Here is a 26,187-nt window from a genome sequence, read left to right as displayed (position 1 = left end):
CACAAACACACACGTATAGAGGAATGCAATATACAGGAATACATACAGACTATAAAAACTATTCGCTTATCATTTGTAAAATAAAATACTCTAAAATGCAGAACCACCGCAAAAATAAATTGGTAACACTAAGACACATTGAAAATGTGCACACACACACACAGGAATACATTTGTAAGTGGAGCTCTATAGCCATCTAGTGGATAAAGTGACTTATTACAAATTTTAACCTGTTTTTTCCAAAAATTAGGCAAAAAATCTTACATTCAACCTTGTAAAATTATCCATGGTATCCCCAGGAATGAAAGTTAGAAATCTGGGTCTTTTATAAAGTTTATTTAACATAAAATGCTGTTTTTTTGTAAAAGTCCTATTTAAATAAATATTTATTTATTTATTTATAGAAATAAATAAAAAAATCATAAATCCTCCAAAAACTACACAAATGTTGAGTAAAAGCATTAATAAACAGAGTAAAATTATATTTGTTAAAAAAAAAATACTATTCTGTTACAAAATTAAATATTTTTGTCTGGGGTCCAATAGACCCCGAAGACTGGAATTGTTACTTTTTTTGAAGACCATCAGAGGAGGGGGGAGCGCCAGAAGCGACGCTCTCCTTCTGTACCTGCCAGTATGAGGAGCTTGCTGACGGCTGAGGCTACCCACTGGAGTCAGCCTTCTTATGGCGCTTTTCCATTACCAGTACCGACTCAGTTTTCCATTGCAGACAGTACCGCCACAAATAGTACCCGGTCGTCATAGCGATTCGTTTCGTTCCTCGTTGCCCCATCAAGCTCTCGCTGGATCCTCTCTTCGCCAACCAAAAGAAAGTCTACACCTCCTCATTTGACCATGGCGTATTCTTCCGAGTTGCCAACTGTTTAAAAATGGTGGGGTTATTCTGGATAATCCATCGGTTTAGTCAGCTGTGCTGTGCATTATGGGATGTTTGTTGACAGTTTACACTTTAACACCTAAGCCTCATGTCAGCTCGCAGAGTTGTGAGGAGAATCATACAAATTTGGTACAGTATTTATTCATCTTTGTTAATGTTAGTTATTAACAACACAGCTGTTCATTGTTTGTTCATGTTAGTCCACACAGTGCATTAACTGATGTTAAAAAATACAACATTTGAAAAGAATGTTGAAGTTAATATTAGCTAAGATTAATTACTGGTGTAGAAGTATTGTTCATTCTTAGTTCATGTAAACTAAAGTAGTTAACTAATGTAACTAATAAAACGTTGTAAAGCATTAACAAAAAAATAATGTAGGCCTAAATGTTGTTTATGTGTGTTAAACAGATTTCCACCACACTCATCCACTATAAGAAAAATAAATCACACACAATTATTTTTTTATTTAATTTAGCACAATTGCATTAATTTTGCAAAATTGATATATATATATATATATATATATATATATATATATATATATATATTAGAGCTTCATCAAAAACAATATTGGTTTATCACTCTTTCCGCACACACAAAATGCATCATTCAATAATTGGTTTGTTATTGAAAAAAGTTTTTCACTCCTTGTAAATTTTATCTGCACACAAACATTTATAAAGTGCCATTTACAGAATCTCACAAATTCAACGTAGTTTAGCGTTTTTTACGTGGTAGTTAATATTAGTGATTAAGAAATCTGTATTTTACCAACGCAGCTTTTGTTTTCAGGACTTTAATTTTGGAGAGGATATGTGACGTCATAAGGTTGCGCCGCGCTCCCGCATTCTGTTGTGATTCGGCAGAAGAAAGGTTTGTTTTAAGCATTTTAGATTCAAGTGTTTAAATTAATGCAAACCCAATCAAATTTAAATATCTTTTACATGTAATTTAAAATAAGTTAATTAATATTGAATGTAACATTATAATGAGTTATCTAACATTATTGAACGTTTTTTTTTGTGTGTGCAAAAAGTTAAGCAATGAGTAACTTAAAGGTGCGTCTCTTTTCGCTCGCTATATTTTATGAATTAGTTTAGCATAAACGTGAATCCCGCTACTTGCACGTATTAATATAAGAAACGGAGCTTTTGAAACCCAAGAGTCAACTAAATCAATCAATCAATCCCTACACAGAATGATTCACTGTATCGACTCGATCGAATCACCTCAAACACGGACGACTCCTGCAGGTCAAACGGTTTAAACAACGAGAACAACAAACAAGTAAGACAACTTTTACTAACTAGCTACAAACGTTGTAATACAGTAAATGTAATCTACAAATAAATTTAGTAAAAATCATGTTGTCTAAATAGAAACTGTGTTATTTTTGTTATTTTATCAAATTGTGCTAGTTTTTGTACTTTTTTTGGTCTAATTAGGTAATTTAAGTCCATTAACTCACTCTCTCTCTGACTGACTCTCTTACCAGTGAACTGAACTACTGAACTAGATCTGATTGAGACGCTTTCGGAGATTTAGTTTAGAGTGTTTTTTGTCTAATCTGATCATTTAAGTCAATTAACTCTCTCTCTGACTGACTCTCTTACCATTAAACTGAACTACTGAACTAGATCTGATTGAGACGCTCTCAGAGATTTTAGTTTAGAGTGTTTTTCTTTCTGTTAATTATTCTCATCTTAAATAGGATGAAGTGTTCATAAACTGAGGAAAAACTCCTGGTGAAGCGACTGAGAGCCACGTGACGCTATTATAAAGATGGCATTTATTAAAGAGGAGAGCAAAGACATAAAGATGGCGTTTATTAAAGAGGAGAGTGAAGACATAAAGATGGCGTTTATTAAAGAGGAGAGTGAAGACATAAAGATGGCGTTTATTAAAGAGGAGAGTGAAGACATAAAGATGGCGTTTATTAAAGAGGAGAGTGAAGACTTCAAGATTGAAGAAACATTCAGTCTGAAACAAGAAGACCCTGAGGAATACACAGGTTGGTTTCATTCTCAAAGCTGAACTCAGTCATTTAGTACTTATTAAAATGTCCAGCTCTACAGAAATGCATTATATATTTGTAAGTGTGTCTTAATTAAAGTGGTTTTATTTGACACAAAGCGGGTCGCCTCGTGGACAGACATGTTGAGATCACATGACCGGGCAATTTTATTTTTCCTAATTAGTTTGAGATAAAATTATATTACTCATTAAAAATACATATTTAAAAAACTAATTTATTTACAATTGTCATGTTTGTGATTGTAGGACAACTCATAAGTTAGCGGTGCATGGGCTCCCTCGATCTAAAAGCTATGCATTTTCCCCATATAGGCTACTTTTGGAAAATCGCAAAAAGTAAGATCTGTGTTCAACAAAGAGTTACCAGTCATGAAAATTACTCACCTTTCGGCGTATAAAATCTAGAATTTATACATTTTAAAGCTTGTATAAAGTTTAAAAATGCACACGCAGGTTATAACTGGTGTGTTTTATGTCATAGATCAAAACGTGAAAATATTTAGAGGCTTTGTTCACCATAAACATCATTTCAGGCGATTTAGCAAAAACCCATTCAAAAATCCCATAGACTTTAGAGCGAGGGAATCACTCTGGAATGCTGAATTTCGTCCCTTCAGCCCCCTTTTATTTCATCTGAAATAACACAGATTATGAGGACCCGTGCAGCATTTAGAGTAGTGTGCGGCAGCAATGCACAACACGCTGTAAATGATTAATGATAAAATCAATGTTAAGAAAATGACTTTCCCTCTGATAGTCTTCAGGATCTTTTTAACCCGCTAATGACTTTTGCTGAATTGAAAACAAAAAACAAAAAAACTTACCGTTGTCCAAATGGCATGAAACTTTGTACGGCTCTCATCCTAGAATGGGAAAGAAAGGTGATTTAAGCCATTTTGAGCGTGGCATGGTTGTTGGTGATAGACGGGCCGGTCTGAGTATTTCACAATCTGCTCCGTTACTGGGATTTTCACACACAACCATTTCTAGGGTTTACAAAGAATGGTGTGAAAAGGGAAAAACATCCAGTATGCAGCAGTCCTGTGGGCGAAAATGCCTTGTTGATGCTAGAGGTCAGAGGAGAATGGGCCGACTGATTCAAGCTGATTGAAGAGCAACTTTGTACTCTGATGTATCTCGATTTCTGTTGAGACATTCAGATGGTAGAGTCAGAATTTGGCGTAAACAGAGTGAGAACATGGATCCATGCCTTGTTCCCACTGTGCAGGCTGGTGGTGGTGGTGTAATGGTGTGTTGGATGTTTTCTTGGCACACTTTAGGCCCCTTAGTGCCAATTGGGCATTGTTTAAATGCCACGGCCTACCTGAGCATTGTTTCTGACCATGTCCATCCTTTTATGGCCACCATGTCCCCATCCTCTGATGGCTACTTCCAGCAGGATAATGCACCATGTCACAAAGCTCGAATCATTTCAAATTGGTTTCTTGAACAGTCCTTCCAGAAAAACGTGGAGTTTTTTTGTGATTGTTGCGGGCAAAAATCCTTGATTACGCGGCCCGTTTTATTTTAAAATGCGATGGAATATGCGGGATATTTATGCAATTTTATGCGATTAAATTGCGGGAACTTGCAAAAATTGCGGGAATTTGCAAAAATTGCGGGATCTTGCAAAAACTGCAGTTTGATGAAAAAGAGAAAAAAAGTGATTCCCCCAACACCCTGTTCTCACTAGGCTACTACAAAGAGTCATTTCTTATTACTTCCTTTGATAAGCAAGCATACTACATCATAGAAAGTGCTGGGAATATTTAATTTCTCATCTTGTTTTATATCAGCCTATAACGAGTGTAAATAAGGTGTGGCCCTTTTAAGAGCTGCGCGCTCCCTGTTGAATTGTCTGCAGTGTTATATGTGCGCCTCGAACACCCCATGTGTGCGGGTAATTTCTATTTGATGCTACTTCTTTTATCTCATGTTGTTTATTAAGTAACGATGTGACGGTAGAACGTGTGACAGACAGTTATATGTAGGGATGGGTACCGAAACCCGGTATTAAACGGGCCCCGGTACTGAATTTTAAAAGACCGCTGTATCGATAAGCTCGGACGTTAATCGGTTCCGCTGTCGGTACTGGAGAAATTATTTATCATTCCTATAAAGACGTTATCTTGAACATGTTTATATCGCCAGCCTTTTCTATATATAAACTGTATTATAATTAAACCATTTGTCTGTGATGCAAATTTGAAATTCGCAGTTCAGAAGAGAGAGAGAGAGAGAGCGATCTCTCACGCAAAGCCACAGCACGCGCAACACGACAGTTGCTTAATGAGTGACAATGAGGACAGAACTAAACATTCAACGTGGTTACACTTTAGATCTGGGGTATTATTCTAATATATTTTGTATTTCGGCTTCCAAAGATTATAAAAAGAAGATATTTGAGATAAAACCGTTAAAAATCAAGACGCATGATCTGTCCAGCTTAACGTCCTTTAGCCTACTTCACAGCACTGCGGAGCGCTGTCAGTTCTTCCTAAAACCCAAACGTACCGTCAGAATCAGCACGATCGACGATTGTTGCAAAATGCTGTCTTCTACTGTTGCAAGATCAAAAAATGGCTATTAAAAACACAAAAGCCTGCGCAAGAGCCTGTTCACAAGGCGGTGCGCGCTCCGAAACGGACTGCAACGAGACAAGAAAAGTAGCCTATACTTTGGGCTTTGTGTGTCCTTAACTATCAAATATACATAAAAATGTCAAAATGACCAGCTCTGAGATTCACACAGTTCATTAACTTAAACACAATTATGTCTTAAATGGACGTAAATAATAGGGAGAAAATGATGGTGCTTCAGTTGATGGTGCACCTATTAGATTTGCTCTCGGTCTTAAAGGGGCAGCAGTCTAATAGCCTAAACGTGCTGACGATTCAGCCATTAATGCAAATCAAACAACAAAAGGCAGAGAAAATCACTCACAGCTTTTGAATGAGTAACTTTAGATTTAATAAGCATTAATCTGTCTATGATAAACTATACAGTGCTATTTTATATTTGATTACTAAATTAGGTTTCTTTTCAGACAGAAACAATTACCTGAAAAGATATAGTACACCTTCCTGAAATTAAAGCACTTTGTATATAATTTGTATCTTTGATTAATTGTATTCTTGTGTTTGTACTTGTTTTTTTTCTTATGTGTCCTTTTTGTATATAAAACAAAAAAAGCCTGCACATTGCTGCATAACAAAAATATATTTTTCTTCGTTTTGCTTTTTCTATTTTACATTTCAAAATATAGAGTTTAATTATGTTCTTTATTCTTAAAAAAAAAAAAAAAACACCAAAAAGAACCGATAAGAATACCGTTAAAGTACCGGATCGATAAGCAGTATCGGTAAGAGTAGTAATACCGATAAAACCTTAACGATACCCATCCCTAGTTATATGAGTTCGATTTGTGAGATGTCAATCGCCTCCTTGAGTCTGTCTGGCCTCTGCAATAACTTCAGCTGTGAGCTATCCCGTCGCGTAATTGCGCCACTTCATAACGTTCCCATGTAAACAGGGGGAAATGGCTGCTCTTGCGTGAAGAAAACACAACATTTTTCGACTTTCTGCTAAGATATATGTGACTTTTTTGCAACGAAAATGCGAGGATTATGAAATCATGCAAACCCTGCATATTTTGCACGGAAATCGGCAATTTATGCGACGAAAGTGCGGCGTATTTGAAAAAATGCGGCCGCCGCATAAATATGCGGACTTTGGCTGATTTTGCATTGAATTCAGCAATCGCATAATCGCGTTTTTCTGGAGGGACTGCTTGTACATGACAATGAGTTGACTGTACTAAAATGGCCCCCACAGTCACAGATCTCAACCCAATAGAGCATCTTTCAGATGTGGTGGAACGGGAGCTTCGTGCCCTGGATGTGCATCCCACAAATCGCCATCAACTGCAAGATGCTATCCTATTAATATGAGCCAACATTTCTACAGAATGCTTTCAACACCTTGTTGAATCAATGCCACATAGAATTAAGGCAGTTCTGAAGGTGAAAAGGGGTCAAACACAGTATTAGTATAGAGTTCCTAATAATCCTATGATATAAAAATGATAAAATTCTGCTTTTGTATAAAAACGCCGATCCAAGTGCGCTGAACTGTGCAGAATCTCATATGGTCCGTTGTTTCCAAAAGAAACACAAACACGAACCGTTTTCTTCTCTTCAATATGTACACGTAGCCTACTGTTCGCGCTCACCTTATCACCTTATTTACATCTCACCAGCGCACATGGATCGGCGTTCGTAGATCGACTGGTAGAGACTATTTTTCCAAGATGGCTTCTTCCTGTATTCGCGAAGTTGACTGAGTGTATAAAATATCTTCCTTGTCATTACTCTATGCCCTATATAGACTAGCGTTATAGGTTAAACTGTTTTTAGAGATAAAACTATTTACATTAGGCAATCATGAAAACAAATCTCAGATAACGGTTGACTTGGTAACAATGTGTAATTAGATCAAAGGTTCATTTTGCGCTGGAGTTCTCCTTTAATCTTTCCATTGAAACCCAGTTATACTATTAAATGGTCGTGCAGCACTATCATTTTCCATTACACGGCTTTTTTTGGAAGCTAAGCTAGCAGGCTCTTGTTCTGTGGAGAAAGCTGAGTAGTAACTTTAGGGGTTAACGTCCTCTTTTTCCCGGACATGTCCGGCCATCGATGTCCGAGATTCAGCTCTTGCTTTCTGTAGTCGCCATGCATTGTTTACATGTAAGTTACAGCGGCCCTCACTCGTCCTGCTCGCCACAGTAAACATAACTTGCGTTGTTCTCCACACGGCCCTCAGTCGTCCTGCTCGCCACAGTAAACATGATGAATGGCGATTGTAGAACGCAAAAGCCGAACCCCAGACATTTTGGGCGATCTCGAAAACATATTTTCGGGCAGACTCATCACGGAGAATCACTAGTAGCCAAGACTTTTTGTTCACCTACTGCGCGGTTACTGGTAGGAGGGCCTCCTAGGGCAGCGAAGCAAGTGCATTCTGGGAGTTGTTGTCTTTCATCAACATAAGCCAAAAATACATTTTCTGTTTTTTCCTCAGTCTAGAAAGCTCCAAATTCAAAAATAATTTCACATTTCTTCTGCATAAATTATCTATCTTTCCAGAAGTGGAGTGACCCTTTAAATGTCCTCCGAAAATGCCCTTCGGCTTTATTTTCGGGTTCCAAACTTTACACTCAAACTTGAGGTCACCCAAACTTTAACATTATCAACCTAAATTAAACAATAAAAATACATTTGTAATTCTACAGTGTACATAAGATTACACGTATAAATTAAATTTGCATGCGCAAGAAAAGATTTGTAAAGGTGTAAATCGCCTTTTAAGAGCAAGATAAAAAATATTTTACTGTTATTTGTAAGTGTTATTCATGTATTGTAAAAATAGCAGCTTCATGCTAACGCAAAATAAATAGGACCTGTATTCTTCTGACTTACATTTTTCCACGCTTATACTTTTGGCATGGTTTTTTCGCACAAGTACGGGCAAAAGTATGCAGGCCTGTGAACAGCAATTTGCAAGCGAATACAACCAGAGTTAGGAACTGCAAAACGGATGAATTGTGTAAAATCAAACTTTGTGTAAAAAAATACACTTGTAAATGCCTAAATGACTTGTTATGTGCATGGGGCAAAAAAAGTCCCTGAAATTACCCGATTTTTTTACAGTTGCATTGCGTTGTTTTGCATTTCCAAGCACGAAGAGGAGGGCGGGTCCACCAAATCAAATGATTGATTTGTTTATTGATCCAACAATCAGCTATCTCATATTCATATGAGTGCTGTTCTTCCTGTGGTCAAAAATCACTATTACATATAATTTTTTTTTTTTTTTTACAAATTAAACATGCATTCATACAACAAACTGACCATAAACCATACAACAAACATCCATAAACAAAAAACATTGAGTAGAGATGAACTATAAAATATTCCTTAATTTAAGTTGGTTAAATTTAAATCAACATCATGAACTAAGAGCCCACTTATACTTAGGTTCACAGTCTTTCACTTACATAACAAATTCTTTAACAAAGCAGAAAAAAATAAATAAATAAAAAATAAGAAATCATATACAAACTTGAGTAAATACATACAATTTCAGTTTAATTTTAAAGACCCTCTTACTAGCTTCATTCACCAAAAAACTAGGTAATGAATTCCATGCTACCATGGCCCTATAGTGTAATGTTCTCTGACCAGCTCCTGTTTTATAACCAGGCAAGATAAATTTTCCTGCTGATGACTGACGTGTAACATAATCATGTCCATCCTGGAAAAACTTAAAATTATTAAATAAAATACCAGGAGTCCTTGTTGTTATAACATTTCTTGCAAAACCAAGAAGAGAATAATGTAACCTACTTTTCACTGGTAACCAGTTTAACATATTCAACATATCACAAACTCTGGTCCTATATGAACAATTAAGCACTATACGGGCAGCTTTGTTTTGTGCCACCTGTAATCGATTAAGATTATATTCTGATGTATTGGACCATATAACTGAGCAATAATCTAACTGAGAGAGAACCAAACTTTCCATTAATTGTTTAATCAAATGTCTTGGTAAATATATTTTACAATACCTAATTGCAGCCATCGCTCTCCCCATTTTTTTTTAACATTTCATCAATCTGATTTGCCCAGGATATACGGCTATCAATCAATACACCAAGTAACTTAACTTCTGTAACCTGTTCTATTTCTATATCATCTAGTTTTAATTGTAATAATGGCTCTACTCTGCCTACCCTCTTAGAACATAATACACTACATTTTGTTTTTTCTATATTAAGTACCAATTTATTTACATTAACCCATCTCCTAATACGCACTAACTCTTCATTTAGAGTCTCTTCAAGCTCTCTTGATGTAGACGCTGATGAATATATGGTGGAATCATCTGCATACATAGCAATGGATGCATTGGTTAAAACTAAAGGTAAATCATTAGTAAATATTGAAAATAAAAGCGGCCCCAAACAACTCCCCTGTGGCACTCCACAACTCATAACTCTCATTTTTGAGAAACCTCCATTGAAATATACACAATATTTTCTATTGGTAAGATAACTATCAATCCATGCAACAGAATCCCTGTCAAAACCATAACAGTGCAATTTTTTAGTTAACAATTTATGATCCAGAATATCAAAAGCAGCACTGAAATCTAGTAAAACAGAGCCCACTATCTTTCCTGCATCAATTTCTTTCAGCCATTCATCAGTCATTTGTGTTAACGCTGTAGCTGTAGAATATCCCTTCCTATAGGCATGTTGATGAGCTGTGTTCAAGTCATTTATACTAAAATAGTTTTGAATTTGAGCATATACTATTCTTTCCATAATTTTACTTAGGGTGGGTAATATACTTATCGGTCTACTATTCTTCCCTGAAAAATTCTTATTGTGATTTTTAGGCAATGGGATTATCTTTGCAATTTTCCACTGAGCTGGGCATACTGATTTCTTCAAACTTAAATTAATAATATGTGAGATAGGTAGGGCCAAGACATCTGCCACAGGTTTAAGCAATCTTACATCCAAATTATCAATACCTGCTGGTTTATCCTTGCTTGATCTTATTAATCTTTCTACTGTAGACATAGTGACGTTTTCAAAATGAAAACTACATGATTTATTCACCATCAGCTTTTCAGTAATAAGCTCAGATGAATGCTCTACATAGTTATCAATTGTCATCATATTATTTTGTAATTTCTGAATTTTATCACTAAAACAACCACTCAGATAATTAGCAATTTCACTTGGTTTAGTAATGAATTTTCCCTCAGCCTCTAAAAAAGAAGGTGTCGATCTACCACTTTTGCCCATAAGCTGATTAAGAACCTTCCAAATTGTCTTACTGTCAATATTATTACTACTAATTCTATTATAATAATACTTTTTCTTTTTGACTTTATTCAACATTGTAACAAAGTTTCTTAATTTACGATATTTACCCCATTCTCTTTCACTACCTGATTTTACAGCATCTGCCTTAGCTCTATCTCTCTCAATCATATGTGTTTTTAATTCCTGATCCAACCACGGAGACACAAAATTCCGCACATTAAACTTCTTAATTGGTGCAAATTTATTTACAATGGGGAGTAATACATTATCAAACTCACCCAAAGCAAGATCCGGATCTTCTTTTCGTAAAACTTCAGACCAGTCCACCCCTCTTACTTCATTACAATAATTGTTTTCATTAAAGTTTTTAAAAACTCTCTTGAAAACAATTTTCTGACCCGTTTTTGGTATTTTTGTTTTCCTTCCAATAACAATAAGGTTGTGATCACTACAACCCACTGGAATGGAAGCTACACTGGAACACAGCTCAGAAATATTTGTAAATATCAGATCAATACAAGTTGCAGATATAACTCCATCCCCTCTTCTACATATTCTAGTAGGCTTCTTAACTACTTGTGATAAATTACATGTATTCGCTAGAGAAAGTAGTCTCGCCTTAAGTGGACAGTCTCTCACACTCCAATCTATGTTAAAGTCTCCTAAAAAAAACAATTCATAATTTGTATCACATACTTTGTCCAGCATTTTACATATATTATCCAAGTACAATATGGTAGCACTTGGGGGTCTATAGCAACATCCCATCAATATTGATTTTATATAAGGAAGTTTTATTTCCAGCCACAAAACTTCCACCTCTTTACATCCTAGATCACTTCTAATTTTAACTGGTATATGCTCTTGACAATAAACGGCTACCCCACCTCCCTTGATTGCACCTCTATCCAGTCTAAACAAATTATAACCTTCTATTTTCAATACATCACTATTTATTTCTGAACTCAGGTGTGTTTCTGATATTGCAAGCATATGTAATTTATATTCAGTCAATATCTCAGCAACATCAACAACTTTATTACGTAAACTACAAATATTCAAATGACCCAACCTCAATCCCTTTTGTGGTAATATTGGACCATACATCCTACTTCAGTGGGCTATCAGTTAACCAACATAACATTGCATTAAAAATAAAGCCGTCTTCTACACAAAGTCCCATCAACACATAACACAAACACTCCCCCCTACCCATTTCCCTCCCACTCACCATACATCCATTCAACCACACCACAATCACACCCACACCCACACACACATACACACACACAACCAACATAATATCCCAGTAAAATGTAATATACTTAACGCCATCTCCAACTAATCAAAAATTCAATGTTTCTGTGTGACTTTCATGAAACTATTATAACCCATAGTCCTCTTACGGTTTAGTTCATTTCAGATGTTTGTCCACAGCTTCCCAGTAAGCTTCCGCCTTCTGATGATCCGTGAATTTCCGCGTCTCATTTCCATGGGTAATGATTAAAGTGGCTGGATGAATAATTCCATGTTTTACACCAGCAGCTCTGAGTTTTTCCCTTATTTCGCCGAATTTTGCCCTCCGCTTGGCCATATCTGTCGTTAGATCAGGGAAGAACTGAAGCCTTGTCTCCCCATATCTAAATATACGTTCCTTTTTAGCCAGCACCAATATCTCTTCCTTTGCCATGTAACGTTGCATCCTCATAATCATTGTTTTGTTCGCAGGGCCAACGCGGTGGGCAATTTCAACCACAGGCTCAGTCCCAATCTTCCCTTTAAACAACTCCTTCACCAGATTGTTCATGTAGGCCAGGGGTCACCAAACTTTTTTCTCTGGGGGCCACATTATTGTTCCTGACTGTGATGGGGGGCCGGGCTATATAAAATAGAATTGTGTGACCAAGACCAAACTGACCACCAGCAGGCCTCATAGTAGAGATTACTAGCCTGGCACAGCCATATTTGTTTATCATTAATAGTTGTTTGCAAAAGTAGTAATCGAGTCTTCACACTTTGTTTTAATTTGAAATACCACAGATTTTCCATTTATTTATTTTCGAATACAAATAACATCAAACCTGTCAAGGTAAGAAACATCTGCCTAGTTGAGGTGAGTGGCACTGGTAAGGATGAATGAAAAATTATAAATTATAGGTAGGCCTGTTACTATTTATAATAATTGTGTACAGCACTTAATAAAGGTCAAATAAATAGGCCTATAAAATAAATAAATAAACATTGAAATTATAACAACAACATGAGTAATAGAACTAGTCAGCTCTTATGCCTATCCAGGTGAGCATGCTCAATAAACAACAAAATACCAAATGCAGACATGTTATTATTTTCCAAAAAGCAATTTAAAAAAATAGGCCATGACGACTTTTGGGGATTGCCGGTTCAAGTAGTGGGGGGCAGAGGGGTTGGGGGGCCAGTCAAAGGGGTGTGGCGGGCCTGATTCGGCCCGCGGGCCTTAGTTTGGTGACCCATGATGTAGGCTGTCGGATTCCCTTTTTCCACACCGACCGGCAAACCATGTACTCTTAAATTGAATTTCCGACTATACGCCTCCAGTCGTTCCACTTTATCACGAAATTCAATGTTCTCTTTGTACAATTGTTTTACATCCATATCGCATTTCTCCATATTCTCCTCCAGTACAGAAACACGCTCATTCATGGAACCCAGACCTTTCTCCACGTCATCCAGTTTCCGACCACATTCCTCCATTTGTACTTTAAGAGAATTCAATTGTGGTTGAAGTGTGGTCAGCACTACAGCAATTTCCTCCTTCATAATCGAGCGGAACAACTCCGACAGTTCTTGTTTATCAACTCCAGTCATAACTCTTATCGGGGTTACTTGTTCCTGTGCGTTCAACTTTATCTTTGACTTTGACCTTGTATTCCGTTTGTTCTGTTCGCTCCTGGCAGAGTTTTCCACATTCATTTCTTCCAGACAACCTTTATGATCCTCACTCTATCATCTTTACCGATCATTTCTTTCCATTCATTTGTATTTAGTCACTTTCAAACTTTTTCTCGGAGCGTGGCGTTCATGACGTGTCTCACTCTTCACGCATGCTCAGAGAAATGAGCTTCTCGCTTACTCTAGATTTACTCTTATCTGAAAGATTCAATAAACACGCCGTCACCAGAACACATCTTTATCTTCATTTGGCAAAGAAACGTTCTCGTTCTGAGTTTTTATTATTATTTATTTATTATCAGGATTCTTTGAACAGAACTTGTAGAACAGCATTTATTTGAAACGGATACAGTTTTTATACTGATATAAATGTCTTAACTGTCTAATTTGACCAATTAAATGCATGATTTTCAATTTAAAAATAATAATCCGCATTAACAAACAATTAGACAACATTTTATTTGATAGGGGTGGTGAGGGATCTGGATTAATGAGTGGGGGAAGTATGGAACCACCTTGTGAACCATTGGTATAAATGTTGCTATATGTGAACCAATAAACGGCAGTTGACTTGTATTTGTCTCTGTTCACCTTAGGCCTGATGCCGCTGAAAATGGAAAGTCAAGTATTGAATGAAAAGGAAGAGAAAGATCATGAAGACCTAACTGAAGAAAAATATTTTTGTTGCTCACAGACTGAAAAGACTTTGAAAAGAATTCACACTGGAGAGAAGCCTTTCACCTGTCAACAGTGTGGAAAGAGTTTCTCTGAAAACGAAAGTCTTGAAGTCCACATAAGATTTCACACTGGAGAGAAGCCATTTACCTGCCAACAATGTGGAATGAATTTCACTCAAATAGGAAACCTTAATTACCACATGAGAATTCACAATAGAGAGAAGCCTTTTACCTGCAAATTGTGTGGAAAGGGTTTTACTTTTAAAGGACACCTTAAAATACACATGAGAATTCACACTGGAGAGAAGCCTTTCACCTGCCAACGGTGTGGAAAGAGTTTCAGACTTAAAGTAAGCCTTAATTGTCACATGAGGATTCACTAAAGAAAGGACTGTTGTATTTGTCACCAGTGTCATCATATGTCATCTTACCTCAGTTTTCACACTGGAGAGATCCCTTACACGTGTCTTCAGTGTGGAAATAAAGTAGCCGATAAATCAAAGAGAGTTGAAAGGTCCATTGCCAACTCATTCTGAAAAAGAAGTTGTAATGTTCCTCAGACTGAAAAGATTGAGAATAAAATGAAATATCTTAACTGTAAAGTATGGGCGGAGGGGTGAATCATATGAATAACTAAATGCATTCTTGCTAAAGTCCCAACGCTTTCAGAATGAATGTAAATTTCTGACATCAGCACCAGCATGTCTGGATGAGACTGTTTCTGACAACATTTAAAACCCTGTGATCCTCCTCCCCTCCCCCAGAGCCATGCCAGGCAGGCCCAAAATTAAATCAAGTGGTTTAGTATATATTTTCTAAAGAGACTCAATTGCTTTTATGTGATGTAAAGATTGAATTTTGAGAAAGAACCTCATTGGTTCTTGCCAAAGGTGAAACATGCTGCGTAACACGAGAATGAACCTCATTGGCTCTTGCTGAAGCTCAAATGTGCCGTTTAACACAAGAATGAACATCATTGGTTCTTGCTGAAGCTCAAATGTGATGTGTACAAGGGGCGAACTGGCCATCTGTGTGATCTGGAGAATCAATTTCTGTGAGAGATACGAGACCGGTTGGTGCGTCTCTTATGTTTCATTATCACTCACGCCACCGGCCTCGCACCATCCTCTTACGTCCCTCACCCTTAATCGTCCTGCTTGCCACAGCCAACTAACTAGAAATTCAGCGTGAAATGAATTTCAAAGTTTGGTGGCAGTTAACGTTAGCCTTGTAGTCGGAAGAATGATTTCTCTGATGTGTGCGCAGTTCTGGATTAGTGGGTGTGGCTTGTGGAGCTGTTCTATATGGTGCATTGTGGGTGTTGTAGTCTTTCATATAAATGCACCCTTCAGTTATTTTCTCAGTCAAGAGGGCACCAAATTCAAAAATTCTTATACATTTCGACTACATATATGATCCACTTTCAATAAAAATTAATGTTGAAATGGGTGAAATGCTCTTTTAAAGGTCCCGTTTTATGCCCCTTTTCACAAGATGTAAAATAAGTCTCGGATGTCTCTAGAATGTGTATGTGAAGTTTCAGCTCAAAATACCCAACAGATATTTTTTTACAGCATGTTTAAATTGTCATTTTTTGGGGCTCAGAAAAACGCGCTGTTTAGTGTGTGCCCTTCAATGATATACAGTATATCACCAGTATTGGTCAAGTTACTTGGAAATAGTAATTAGTTACTGGTTACTTCTCCAAGAAAGTAATCCAATTACTTTACTGATTACTTATTTTCAAAAGTAATTAGTTACTTTACTAGTTACTTTACTAAGTTACATTTCAAAAACATGATGCACGACTCAATACGCTAAAGCAGCCTTTCTCAAACTTTTTTCAGTCAGGGCACCTTTCAAAATTGCATAAAATCTCAAGGCACCCCAGTGTAAAATATAATTTAAAAACACTGCATAACCCAAATGTAAATGCAAATGTCTTGTTTAGTTAGACAGAACAGTAATGAACATAGCATAATATGAACTGTAAATAACAATAATAATAAAAACTTTTTTATTTTTTATATATATATATACACAATGCAATAAGAAAAAGATGCATGTTAAAAAATGCACCAGAGATAAGCAGGAATGTTTTTCCATATAGTGCTTGTTTTTTTTTTTATCCGTGCCATGCACATGCGCACACACACACACACACACACACCCACACACACCCACACACACATACAGCCACACACACAAACAATAATCCACAACGAGAGAGGGAGAACGATCTACATGCGTGCATGCAGCGCGTATACGCGCTTACACAAGCCGGGGGTGACCACAATCGAGACGTGAGCCTGGTGCGACGCACACAGCCGCCCTATCCTGGCAGGGTTGGATGAGAGGTGGTCAGGTGTCTTTTAAGTTTGCGGAATCATCCCTTGGTTTGATAGTTTCATCCCATATATTAGACACAACGGGAGAGGGCATGTTGCATCCCCAGTACTGAGGAAGTAGGCTGAGGCTCCATTTCACAGAAAAACTGTCCGGTTCTTGGGGGGATTTTCTTTAAAAAAAAAAAAAAAAAAAAAAAAGATCCATGATGCTGTAACTAAAGTGACCTAAATTTACGTTTATTTTTACGTTTCTGACAGTCTGAGGTGTTGTTGCTATAACGCGTTGCTATGGATTGCGTGACTTCCGTCAAGTTTCGTGTCTTGCGAGATGGATTTTTATGCTTAATTTTATATATTTATCTAAAATGAATTTACAATTTTATTAATACGTTCATATGTTTAAAAAGAAGAATGTAAATATGTAAATTTAAATATATTTATATATGAAATGTCAGTTGTTTATTTATTTATTTATTTTTTTTAGCCTACGTAATTTTTTGACGGCACCCCAGACACAGTCAGGGGGCACCCCAGTGTGCCGCGGCACCCACTTTGAGAAAGGCTGCGCTAAAGCATAGACCTTTCAGCCTAATTCTATCCTTTTTGCATATTCCATTGTAGAGAATCGAGGCGAATCAAACACAACTTAATCAAATTAATCTCTCATGGGATTAATTCACATGGATTCAACACTCCAAAAGTTCTGGAGCCCACATTCCAGAGTCACGGAACAGCGCCAAGGGTCTGCTTTGGGGGGACAATAAACCCCCCCTCCGAAGACTTTTTATGGTCCTGCAGATAGCAACAGAATGCCACAGGAAGAAACGTGTCAATATGTTAATGTTTTACTAAGACAAATCGGCTCCAAAATGGTGGAACGAGAGGCTCACAACAAAGACCCCTTTGATCTCCTGACAGAGATGTTCCACAGAACACCTTTCCCCGTCCCCCCCACGAGTTGAACGCTCAGTAACCTTGCGGTTGAGATCAGAGATCTCCCACATAAAATCAAACTTACTTCAGAACCATTTTCAATGGACTTCTGCTTAAGCATTTAATGCCATGTTTGCTAATGTCCATACCATATATGTGTTTGATAATGCTTAGATCACATATTAATCATTTAATTCATGTTACTTATTAACTCTTGTAATTGTTATACAACCATTAGAAGTGTGAATGCCTCGTTTACTCTTAAACGAATCGTATTCTCGTAATTCAAAAGATGGCTTGATTGAAATCTGCGTAAAAGGTTTTGTTTTATGGTTATTATAATCATAAGGTTTAAACTATGGTCTTTTGTCTCTCTGCTAAGTGCTGGAGACCAGCTCACAGACCATGCATAAATTATGATAAGCAAGAAGTAGATCCACCTCTTAAACTCATGCCATTACCTCATTGGCCAGAAGTTTCTAGGAGGTTGGACTAGAGTTTAAGTTAAAGATCCAAACAAAGGAACAAGTCCTCATTGTTCAGTTTTGTGTTCTGTTCCTGTTTGATTTTTCTGTTCGTGTTTCCAGTTGTAACTGTTAAGTTCGTGCCTCTCTCTAAAACCAGCAAGAGAGTGTTCTGTTCGTGCTTATCTCTGAAACAAAGAACGTGTTCGCATGCTTCTACATCGACTAGACCAAATTCGACCAGCAGACGAATAACCCATCAAGATCAGGGTTACAATTCAGCTCATTCAAGCCATCCAACTCGCCTTACTTTCATTTCTTTCCTTTATTGTCTTTTTCAAGTCTCGTTTCAAAGTTAAGTTTGGTGCAAAGCTTCGTTTCAAACGGCTCTCCGCAACGCGCTTCGAAGCATAAGGACTCTCATTTGCCTGCCAACCACACGTGATCGGCAGCTTCAAACATCCCTCCAGGCACTTCAAAGACGACCCACCACGAGGACCCGGGGAACCGCCCTTCCATGCAGCGCAACAAAGGAATCCCCTAAGCCACGCAAAGACACAAGCAAGTACTCCAGACTCTTAGCTGAACTGGTGCTTTAATGTAAATTGAATAACCTCTCTAAGAAACGAAGGTTTAAATTAATGCTTGGTGGTCCTTTCAGGTCATGTCTTACGTGCATATAGAAAGTTGAAACTTTCTCTCACTCTTTCCAACTCACTCTTTCCCTTTCGCGACTGTATGAATGTGTGTGTGTGTGCGTGATTATGTTTAGACCTTAGTTGTGTTTAGAATAGCTAATAAAGGCTTCCATATATTTGAAAAGATAATTGCCTTGTGTTGTGTTTGCACATTTAATGTCTTGTACTGTTCGATCTAAAGTTACCTTGCTAAGACATAGTGTTTCACTATAGATTTGGTATTTATATCCTTGCAAATTACGGCCCGTTCAAATGAACTCCAAACGAGTCATTTGCTCGGTTCAGTGATTCGGTTCCATAGATTCATTGCAAATCAATGAATCATTTCCCTTTGAGCTAAATTGGCCTTCGGCCCCCTTAAATACATTTTATGTATATTATTATATGTTGCATTTGCTACACCATCATCTAAAATGTAATCAAATTAAACATTCTCTTTTTTTAAACTTGTTTTATTTGTTTCAATATTTTAACTTTATGCACATTGCATCAAGCAGAAATTTAATTAAATGCAACAGTCTCAGACTAGAAGAAAATTGTTGAACATTTAAACCTATTTTCTGCACATTCCACCATTTTAATGAAATAAAGACAGCCCTTCTTCTGTTAATATACATTTCTACATATTCCAGCATATAGAATAAATATATTTTGTAAAATCCTTCATTTGAATAGATGTAAAAATACAGCAATAAAATCATGAAAGTCGCTCCTGACTATATTACAAAGTATTAACACTTACGTCTTTTAACAGTAAAGTGCAAAGAGGGGTAAAAATTAGTTGATCAAAAGAGAAAATGCTGTTGCATGCCGTATTTTGGCCTCAATTTTTTTTTTCGGAGTTAAACAGTGGTTATGTACCATCAGCATGTAGCCGCAGCGATCATGTCAGACGGGGGTTCAGGGTTTTTTTCAGTAAGTTTCGCATTCCTGTACCGGCTTGCTGCTTTAGTTAACCGTGTGAGACTGTCTCGTGACATGCTTGCTCAGATTTGAGGTAGAATTTTGACATTCTCCAACGGGGGTCCAGTTTCTAGATCAGGATGCTCTCTGCATAGTACGCAAGTCTCTCTTGCTCTCCTCGTCGTGCGCGCGATACGAAGTTTGGACTTTGGAACACAGTCTCGCATGCGCGCTCGCTCTAGATTCCGGGAGATTTTAACTAATTTGCGCTATAACTATTCAATCACAAATGTGGCTCAACGGTTAGATTTATAGATAAACTCATCTATCAGGCATTTGACCGACGGGATTGACACTTCAGCACGAAAAATCAGGGGTGTGTCGTGTGAGCGTGTGTGAGAGTTGGCAGCTCGGCTGCTCTCTCCCGCGCTCTAGTCGTCTCTGATGATGTCGTGGCGCTCATACATCATTGTTATTCACACACGACTCATGTCACGAGACAGTCTGACTAAACAAAATCACGGTTAATTAACGCAGTAACGCAGGCTGTTTACGGGGAAGTAACGGTAATCTAATTACTGTTTTTTTCAATTGTAATCCCTTACTTTACTCGTTACTAGAAAAAAGTAATTGGATTACAGTAACGCGTTCCTTCTACGTTGAATTACAGTAACGCGTTGTTGTTTTTTCATGTAGTAGAGAAATTACCTGCAAGGCTCTAACATTTATGGTCTGTCAGATAAAAAAGGGTCTTCTTTTAATATTTTAGAGTCCACTTAGAGTCAAAACATAACATTGTGCTTTTGTAAAATAAAGAAAACAAACTGTCTCTGTGAACTTGTTTCTGTAGAGCTTCACAAAAACTAAACAAAACTCAGCGAATACTCGTCACACAGACATGAACAATAAATCTATAGATATATTAGTAAGTAATCTTGGCCAGAGTGCTTGTGGGGAGAAGAGTTTATTGAAGGTTTGTAGTGTAGTAGTCCTTTAGCAGCGGTGTTAGCATGTCGCCCTTCAACAATCTTAACCAAAAGTTCTGTCTGTGTGACAGAATTTTATACAAGAAGACAAACCCTATGGGCTACAAACAAAAACCTGTTAGGAGCTCCCACAGGAGATAGATCTAAACACAATCTTTCAGGAGGCTAAAGACCGCAGTCTCAAGAGCGCCTCTTGAGATCTGGGGCCCGTTCTTCGTACATTGCTTAAAACATCCAAGATAATATCATCGCGCATTGTTTTATTTTATTTTTTGTACATTTTTACTCATTTAGCTGATGCTTTTATCCAAGCAACTTCGACTTACAATTGCTAAATATGTCAGAGGTCGCACGCCTCTGGAGCAACTAGGGGTTAAGTGTCTTGCTCAGGACACATTGGTGTCTCACAGTGGATTCGAACCTGGGTCTCTCACACCAAAGGCATGTGTCTTATCCACTCCGCCATCACCACCCCGATACAAACATTGTGCTCATCATGATACGTCTAATTAGGTTCTTCGAACACAGCAGATGGTTATGATTAGTATAGCTGGATTGAGTTATCTGGGATAATTGCGTGTGCATGTGCTGTTTTAAAAGGGGATATGTATCGATAGTAGAAACATTAGGTGTGTTCGACTTCATGCAGCACTGCGTAGACCGATCGGCAGCTGACTTGAAACCGTGCATGCCGGTTAGAAATTTTGTCCGACTTGATGCAGCGCCGACATCACATGACTGTGACGCATGCCATAAAAAATACTGCGAGAGCGATTCGAGAGTAGCCGGAGGACTCAGCCAGCGCAGCTACATAAAGCAGTAAAGTATTTAATGAAAATGTGTCTGTATTTGGCAGATATTACATTTATTTCACTTCTAATGGTAATGTCAAGTTAAGTCACATTTATTTATATAGCATTTTTCACAATACAGATTGCATCAAAGTAGCTTCACAGTGATAACATGAAAGTAGTACAACACAGATCAATAATATTGTTGAATATTAAATATCCCCAACTAAGCAAGCCAAAAGCAAGGCGACAGTGGCAAGGAACCAAAACTCCATCAGATTGGGAGAGCCTTGGGAGAACCCAGGCTCAGTCGGGGACCAGTTCTCCTCTGGCTAACATTCATATTGTTTCAAAGAAGCTTTGCAGTAAGTGTATAAGTACATGGAAAAAATTACATTTAGTTAATTATGTAATATTAAGGGAATAACATGTCGCTGGCATTGAGTCGTCTCTTCACAGGCGTTGAGTCGTCTCTTCACAGGCGTTGGTCTTCACATCACAGGCGTTGGGGCATCCGAAATCCCCGTGAGAGGCTGGATACTAGACATGTGCCGGTATTCGGGAATGCGATAAATCGCGGTAATGAATATGCACGATATTGTTATCGCGGGCTCTTCAAAATACCGTGGAAAATAATAGATTCGAATTTAGACTTTTAGAGCGCGCATTAGCTGCTTATTTTCCTTCAACCGCTCAAACACTGCGTGCTGCGCAGAACACGCGCGCACTCTGATGTAAACAATCCCCACATGTAAAAGCACTCTGTGTGCATGCGGCAGTGCGCACTAGTCTAATGTAAACAATCCTCACATGGAGTAGAAGCATGGCGGAACGCTCCCGACGATTTATCCCCGCAGGGCTGCCAACTCTCAGACATTCCGCTTGAGGCTCAAGCTGAGACTTTCAGACAGGACGCGGAATACGCGCTCGACGCGCAGGGATGTTTTGTTGCTGCGTCGACCTGCATCGACCACGCTGGTGTTAAAGTTCAAAATAGTTAAACTTTTTATTTGTAAAATAGCAAATCGCGTTGTATCTGAAGGGCAACGTTGAACCAAGCGGTCAGCGTCGCGCATTCCGCGTCCTGTCTGAAAGGCGCTTAACGCATTTGACACTTTTCACACGCACTCCCACAGAGAAAAATCACAGAGCAAAGAGGACACTGACACCGACAGACTAGACAGGGCAGGTTACTTTTGATATGAAAGTTGTTATTGATAAATTGAAGTTGATAAATCAGCTCTTCTGATCACAGATCGTTGCTCCTCAGTTCAAGTAAACCGATCATCATGTTACTTTCGTTTTTATTTAAAGATACAGTACATCTTACCGAAAGGTATATTTACTTGTACATAATAACGATCAATCAGTGTTTTCAAACACGGAAAGAGGTCAGTAACACTGCAGGAGAACAGTTGTGTCAAAACGTTACATTTACCTCAGGAAAGCCATTTAATGACCAGCACATTCATTGACTAGACAAAAAATAGCAAGGAGTATTTTGCTAAATATTATATTTAATTTCTCTCTGTATGTTTACAGCATTATGTGTGTGTTTTTTTTTTGAGAAACATTAACAGACTGAGGCCTACCTAATATTTATCCAAATGAGTCAATATTGTATTAAGACTGAAATCAAATCCAAGAATTTAATTGAATAATACAAACAGTAACCTACCAGTCATTGTAACATGTTGTCACTAAACTTTAAACAATTTGGTTTAGTTTACCATATGTTTTGAAAATCACAATTACACATTGATACAAGTTGAGGTTTTTTTAGAGACCCACAATGCATCTGTTTTTCTTGAGCATTAAAATATAATTTCATTAAAATATCGTGATAATACCGTATACCGTGATAAAAGCTCAGTCAATTAACCGCAGCATGAAAATGTGATACCGACACATGCCTAATGGATACATAACTGGAGCTTACGAACGCCATTTTTTGAGATAACAGCAGAAATGCAGATGGGAAATAATTAGCATAGCTGATTGTTAATAATGATTTCCATTACACGGGAGTAGGTGTTAGAAAACCACAAAATGTTATAATAACAGACCGCATTCTACATTAGAATTCAACCAAGCCATATAAGAAACAAATAATTACCGTTACCGAGCTAACAGAGCTACGTAAACAGAGCGAACAGGAGAGCACCCGTCTGCAGACGTCAATAATGGAATATACTCCCGATCAAACTCCGCTTCCCGAAAGTTATAAACTGCCTCCGGAACCTATTATTCCGAATACCTATTACGCATTACAGACCGGTACTGAAAAGGAACAAGCCACAAGTCTACAGAGTCAACCAGTGGTCGGAGACGCAATTACACAATTACAAGGCTCACTGGCCTGCACGGACTGGGACATTTTTGATGGCAACCTTGATACGAGAGTCACTGTCATCACAGACTACATCAAATTCTGTATCACAACAACCATACCAGTTAAGACTTTCAAAAAATATCCAAACTCCAAACCCTGGATTATTCAACGTATTAATTATAGTTTCAAGGAAAAACGGAAAGCCTTTCAACAACAAGACTGGGCCTCATTAAAAACTATCAACCGTCAAATAAAAAATGACATCATTAATGCAAAACGCAAATATAAAGAGAGACTTGAGCAGGAATTCAGCAATATGAACACTAAACAGGCCTTCCAAACTGTAAAAACACGGATATGATCCTAGACCCAAACTAACACTGATAACAGACCCATCATCTTTTGCAGAAGAACTGAACATTTTCTTCTCACGGTTTGACACCAAAGACTGCTCAGAGGAATGCAAGGCCCTACTGTCAAACATCTCAGCCCCCGAGAATGCACTCTCTGCTCTTTTTACGGTCGAAGATGTGAGGCGGCAACTGAGACAGTGCAAAACAGGCAAGGCTCCGGGCCCGGACGGCATCCAACTGCGGGTGCTGAGAGAATGTGCCATGGAGCTTTCTCCCATTCTTCATTCAATTTTCAAGGAATCCTATAGGACTGCCTCCATTCCTACCCTCTGGAAAACATCCATCATCACACCAGTGCCCAAGAAACCCCGCCCATCTGAATTAAATCACTATCGGCCAGTTGCTCTTACCTCAATAATAATGAAGTGTTTTGAAAAATTAATTCTCAACTCTATTCTTCCAATGGTCGGACCGCTATTCGATCCCTTACAGTTTGCCTACAAGGCCAACAGGGGGACAGAAGAGGCAGTGGCATGCCTTCTTCACTCCCTGTTACAGCACCTTGAATCACCGGGGAATTTTGTCAGACTTCTTTTTATTGATTACAGTTCTGCCTTCAATACTATTCAACGTCACCAGATGATAAGGAAACTCCAACATCTCAACGTCCCTTCAATTCTCATCCACTGGGTATTTCAGCTTCCTCACTGACAGGCCACAAAAGGTCAGAGTGGATTCTGCGACGTCCTCCATCATCATCACCAACACCGGAGTCCCACAAGGTTGTGTCCTTAGTCCATTTCTGTTTACTCTATATACCAATGACTGCACCAGTCCCTCATCTGTTACCACATACATCAAGTACTCTGACGACACTGTTGTTCTTGGTCTCCTCAATAACAAACCCTCTGTTTCAAGCTTTCAAGACTCCATTTCTCACCTCACAAAGAGGTGTTCAGATAATTATCTTCAACTAAATGTTGCAAAAACAAATGAGATGCTGATTAATACACCCAACAGCAACAGCACAGCCCAGAACGTCACCCTCAACTACACATGCATAAATAATGTAGCGGTTGAAAGAGTGGAGTGTTTCAGATACCTGGGACTCACTCTGGACAGTGAACTGAAGTTTGATCATCATACCATGGACACTTTCAAACGCTGTCAACAAAGACTCTCCGTCATCCGGAAACTCAAATCCCTTTCGGTTGCTCCCCACCTTTTGATGCTGCTTTATAAGAGCATAATTCAACCTGTTCTTCTCTATTGTTCAATCTGCTATTTTGACATACTTACTGTGACCAATAAGAACAAATTGACACGTATCACAAAGAACGCATCCAAAATAATTGGGCTTCCCACCCCTAACCTCTCGGACCTCAACAGGAAAGCCATGTTACGGAAAGCACAAAAAATTGTACACGACATCAGCCATCCTCTCAACGAATTCTTCACTCTGCTACCATCAGGACGCAGATACAGATCCCTAGCCTGGAAACGAGCTCGATACAGCAGGAGTTTTATTCCTTCTGCCATAACCCTGCTAAATAATAACACTTGCTAAACACTTGTTATGTTGTGTATGTTTTATTTATTTATTTTTTTGATGTATTATGTATTTCTGATGTACGTACAGATGGTGGAAACAAATTTCCTGGAAAGGACAATAAAAGGAATAAATTATTAATTAAGTCAATACATTCATCCCACACCACGGTCACGGATGTACATTGATGTACACGGATGTACATGATACTATTTAACTATACTGTTTTATTGCACTGTTTGTATATTTATAAAGTATATGTATATTTGTAATTTATGTTTCTTCTACTTATGTGTATTTTATTCTTTTCTTTTAAAGGATTTCATGGTGAAGAATTTCATTGTACAGGGAACATTTGACAATAAAGGCTTTAAACTTTGAACTTTA

General features: G+C 37.9%; 1 protein-coding gene across 2 annotated transcripts; it reads left to right on the top strand.

Annotated features, from left to right (window-relative positions):
* The first annotated feature begins 1,502 nt into the window (after positions 1-1,502).
* Positions 1,503-16,019, top strand: LOC120480175 (uncharacterized). Of its 2 annotated transcripts, XM_089126965.1 has the most exons (5): positions 1,503-1,774; positions 1,938-1,959; positions 2,099-2,188; positions 2,613-2,912; positions 14,363-16,019. In XM_089126965.1, exons 4-5 carry the CDS (start codon positions 2,684-2,686, stop codon positions 14,824-14,826), a joined length of 693 nt encoding a protein of 230 aa, XP_088983091.1. In that variant the 5' UTR covers positions 1,503-1,774; positions 1,938-1,959; positions 2,099-2,188; positions 2,613-2,683; the 3' UTR covers positions 14,827-16,019. The 2 variants fall into 2 exon arrangements, with proteins under 2 accessions (XP_088983091.1, XP_088983090.1); XM_089126964.1 differs by lacking the exon at positions 1,938-1,959.
* Positions 16,020-26,187: the final 10,168 nt, after the last annotated feature.

Source organism: Pimephales promelas, chromosome 24, assembly GCF_988280905.1.
Source record: "Pimephales promelas chromosome 24, fPimPro1.hap1.1, whole genome shotgun sequence".
In the NCBI taxonomy this organism is placed as follows: Eukaryota; Metazoa; Chordata; class Actinopteri; order Cypriniformes; family Leuciscidae; genus Pimephales; species Pimephales promelas.
This window is presented reverse-complemented; position numbering and strand designations above follow the sequence as displayed.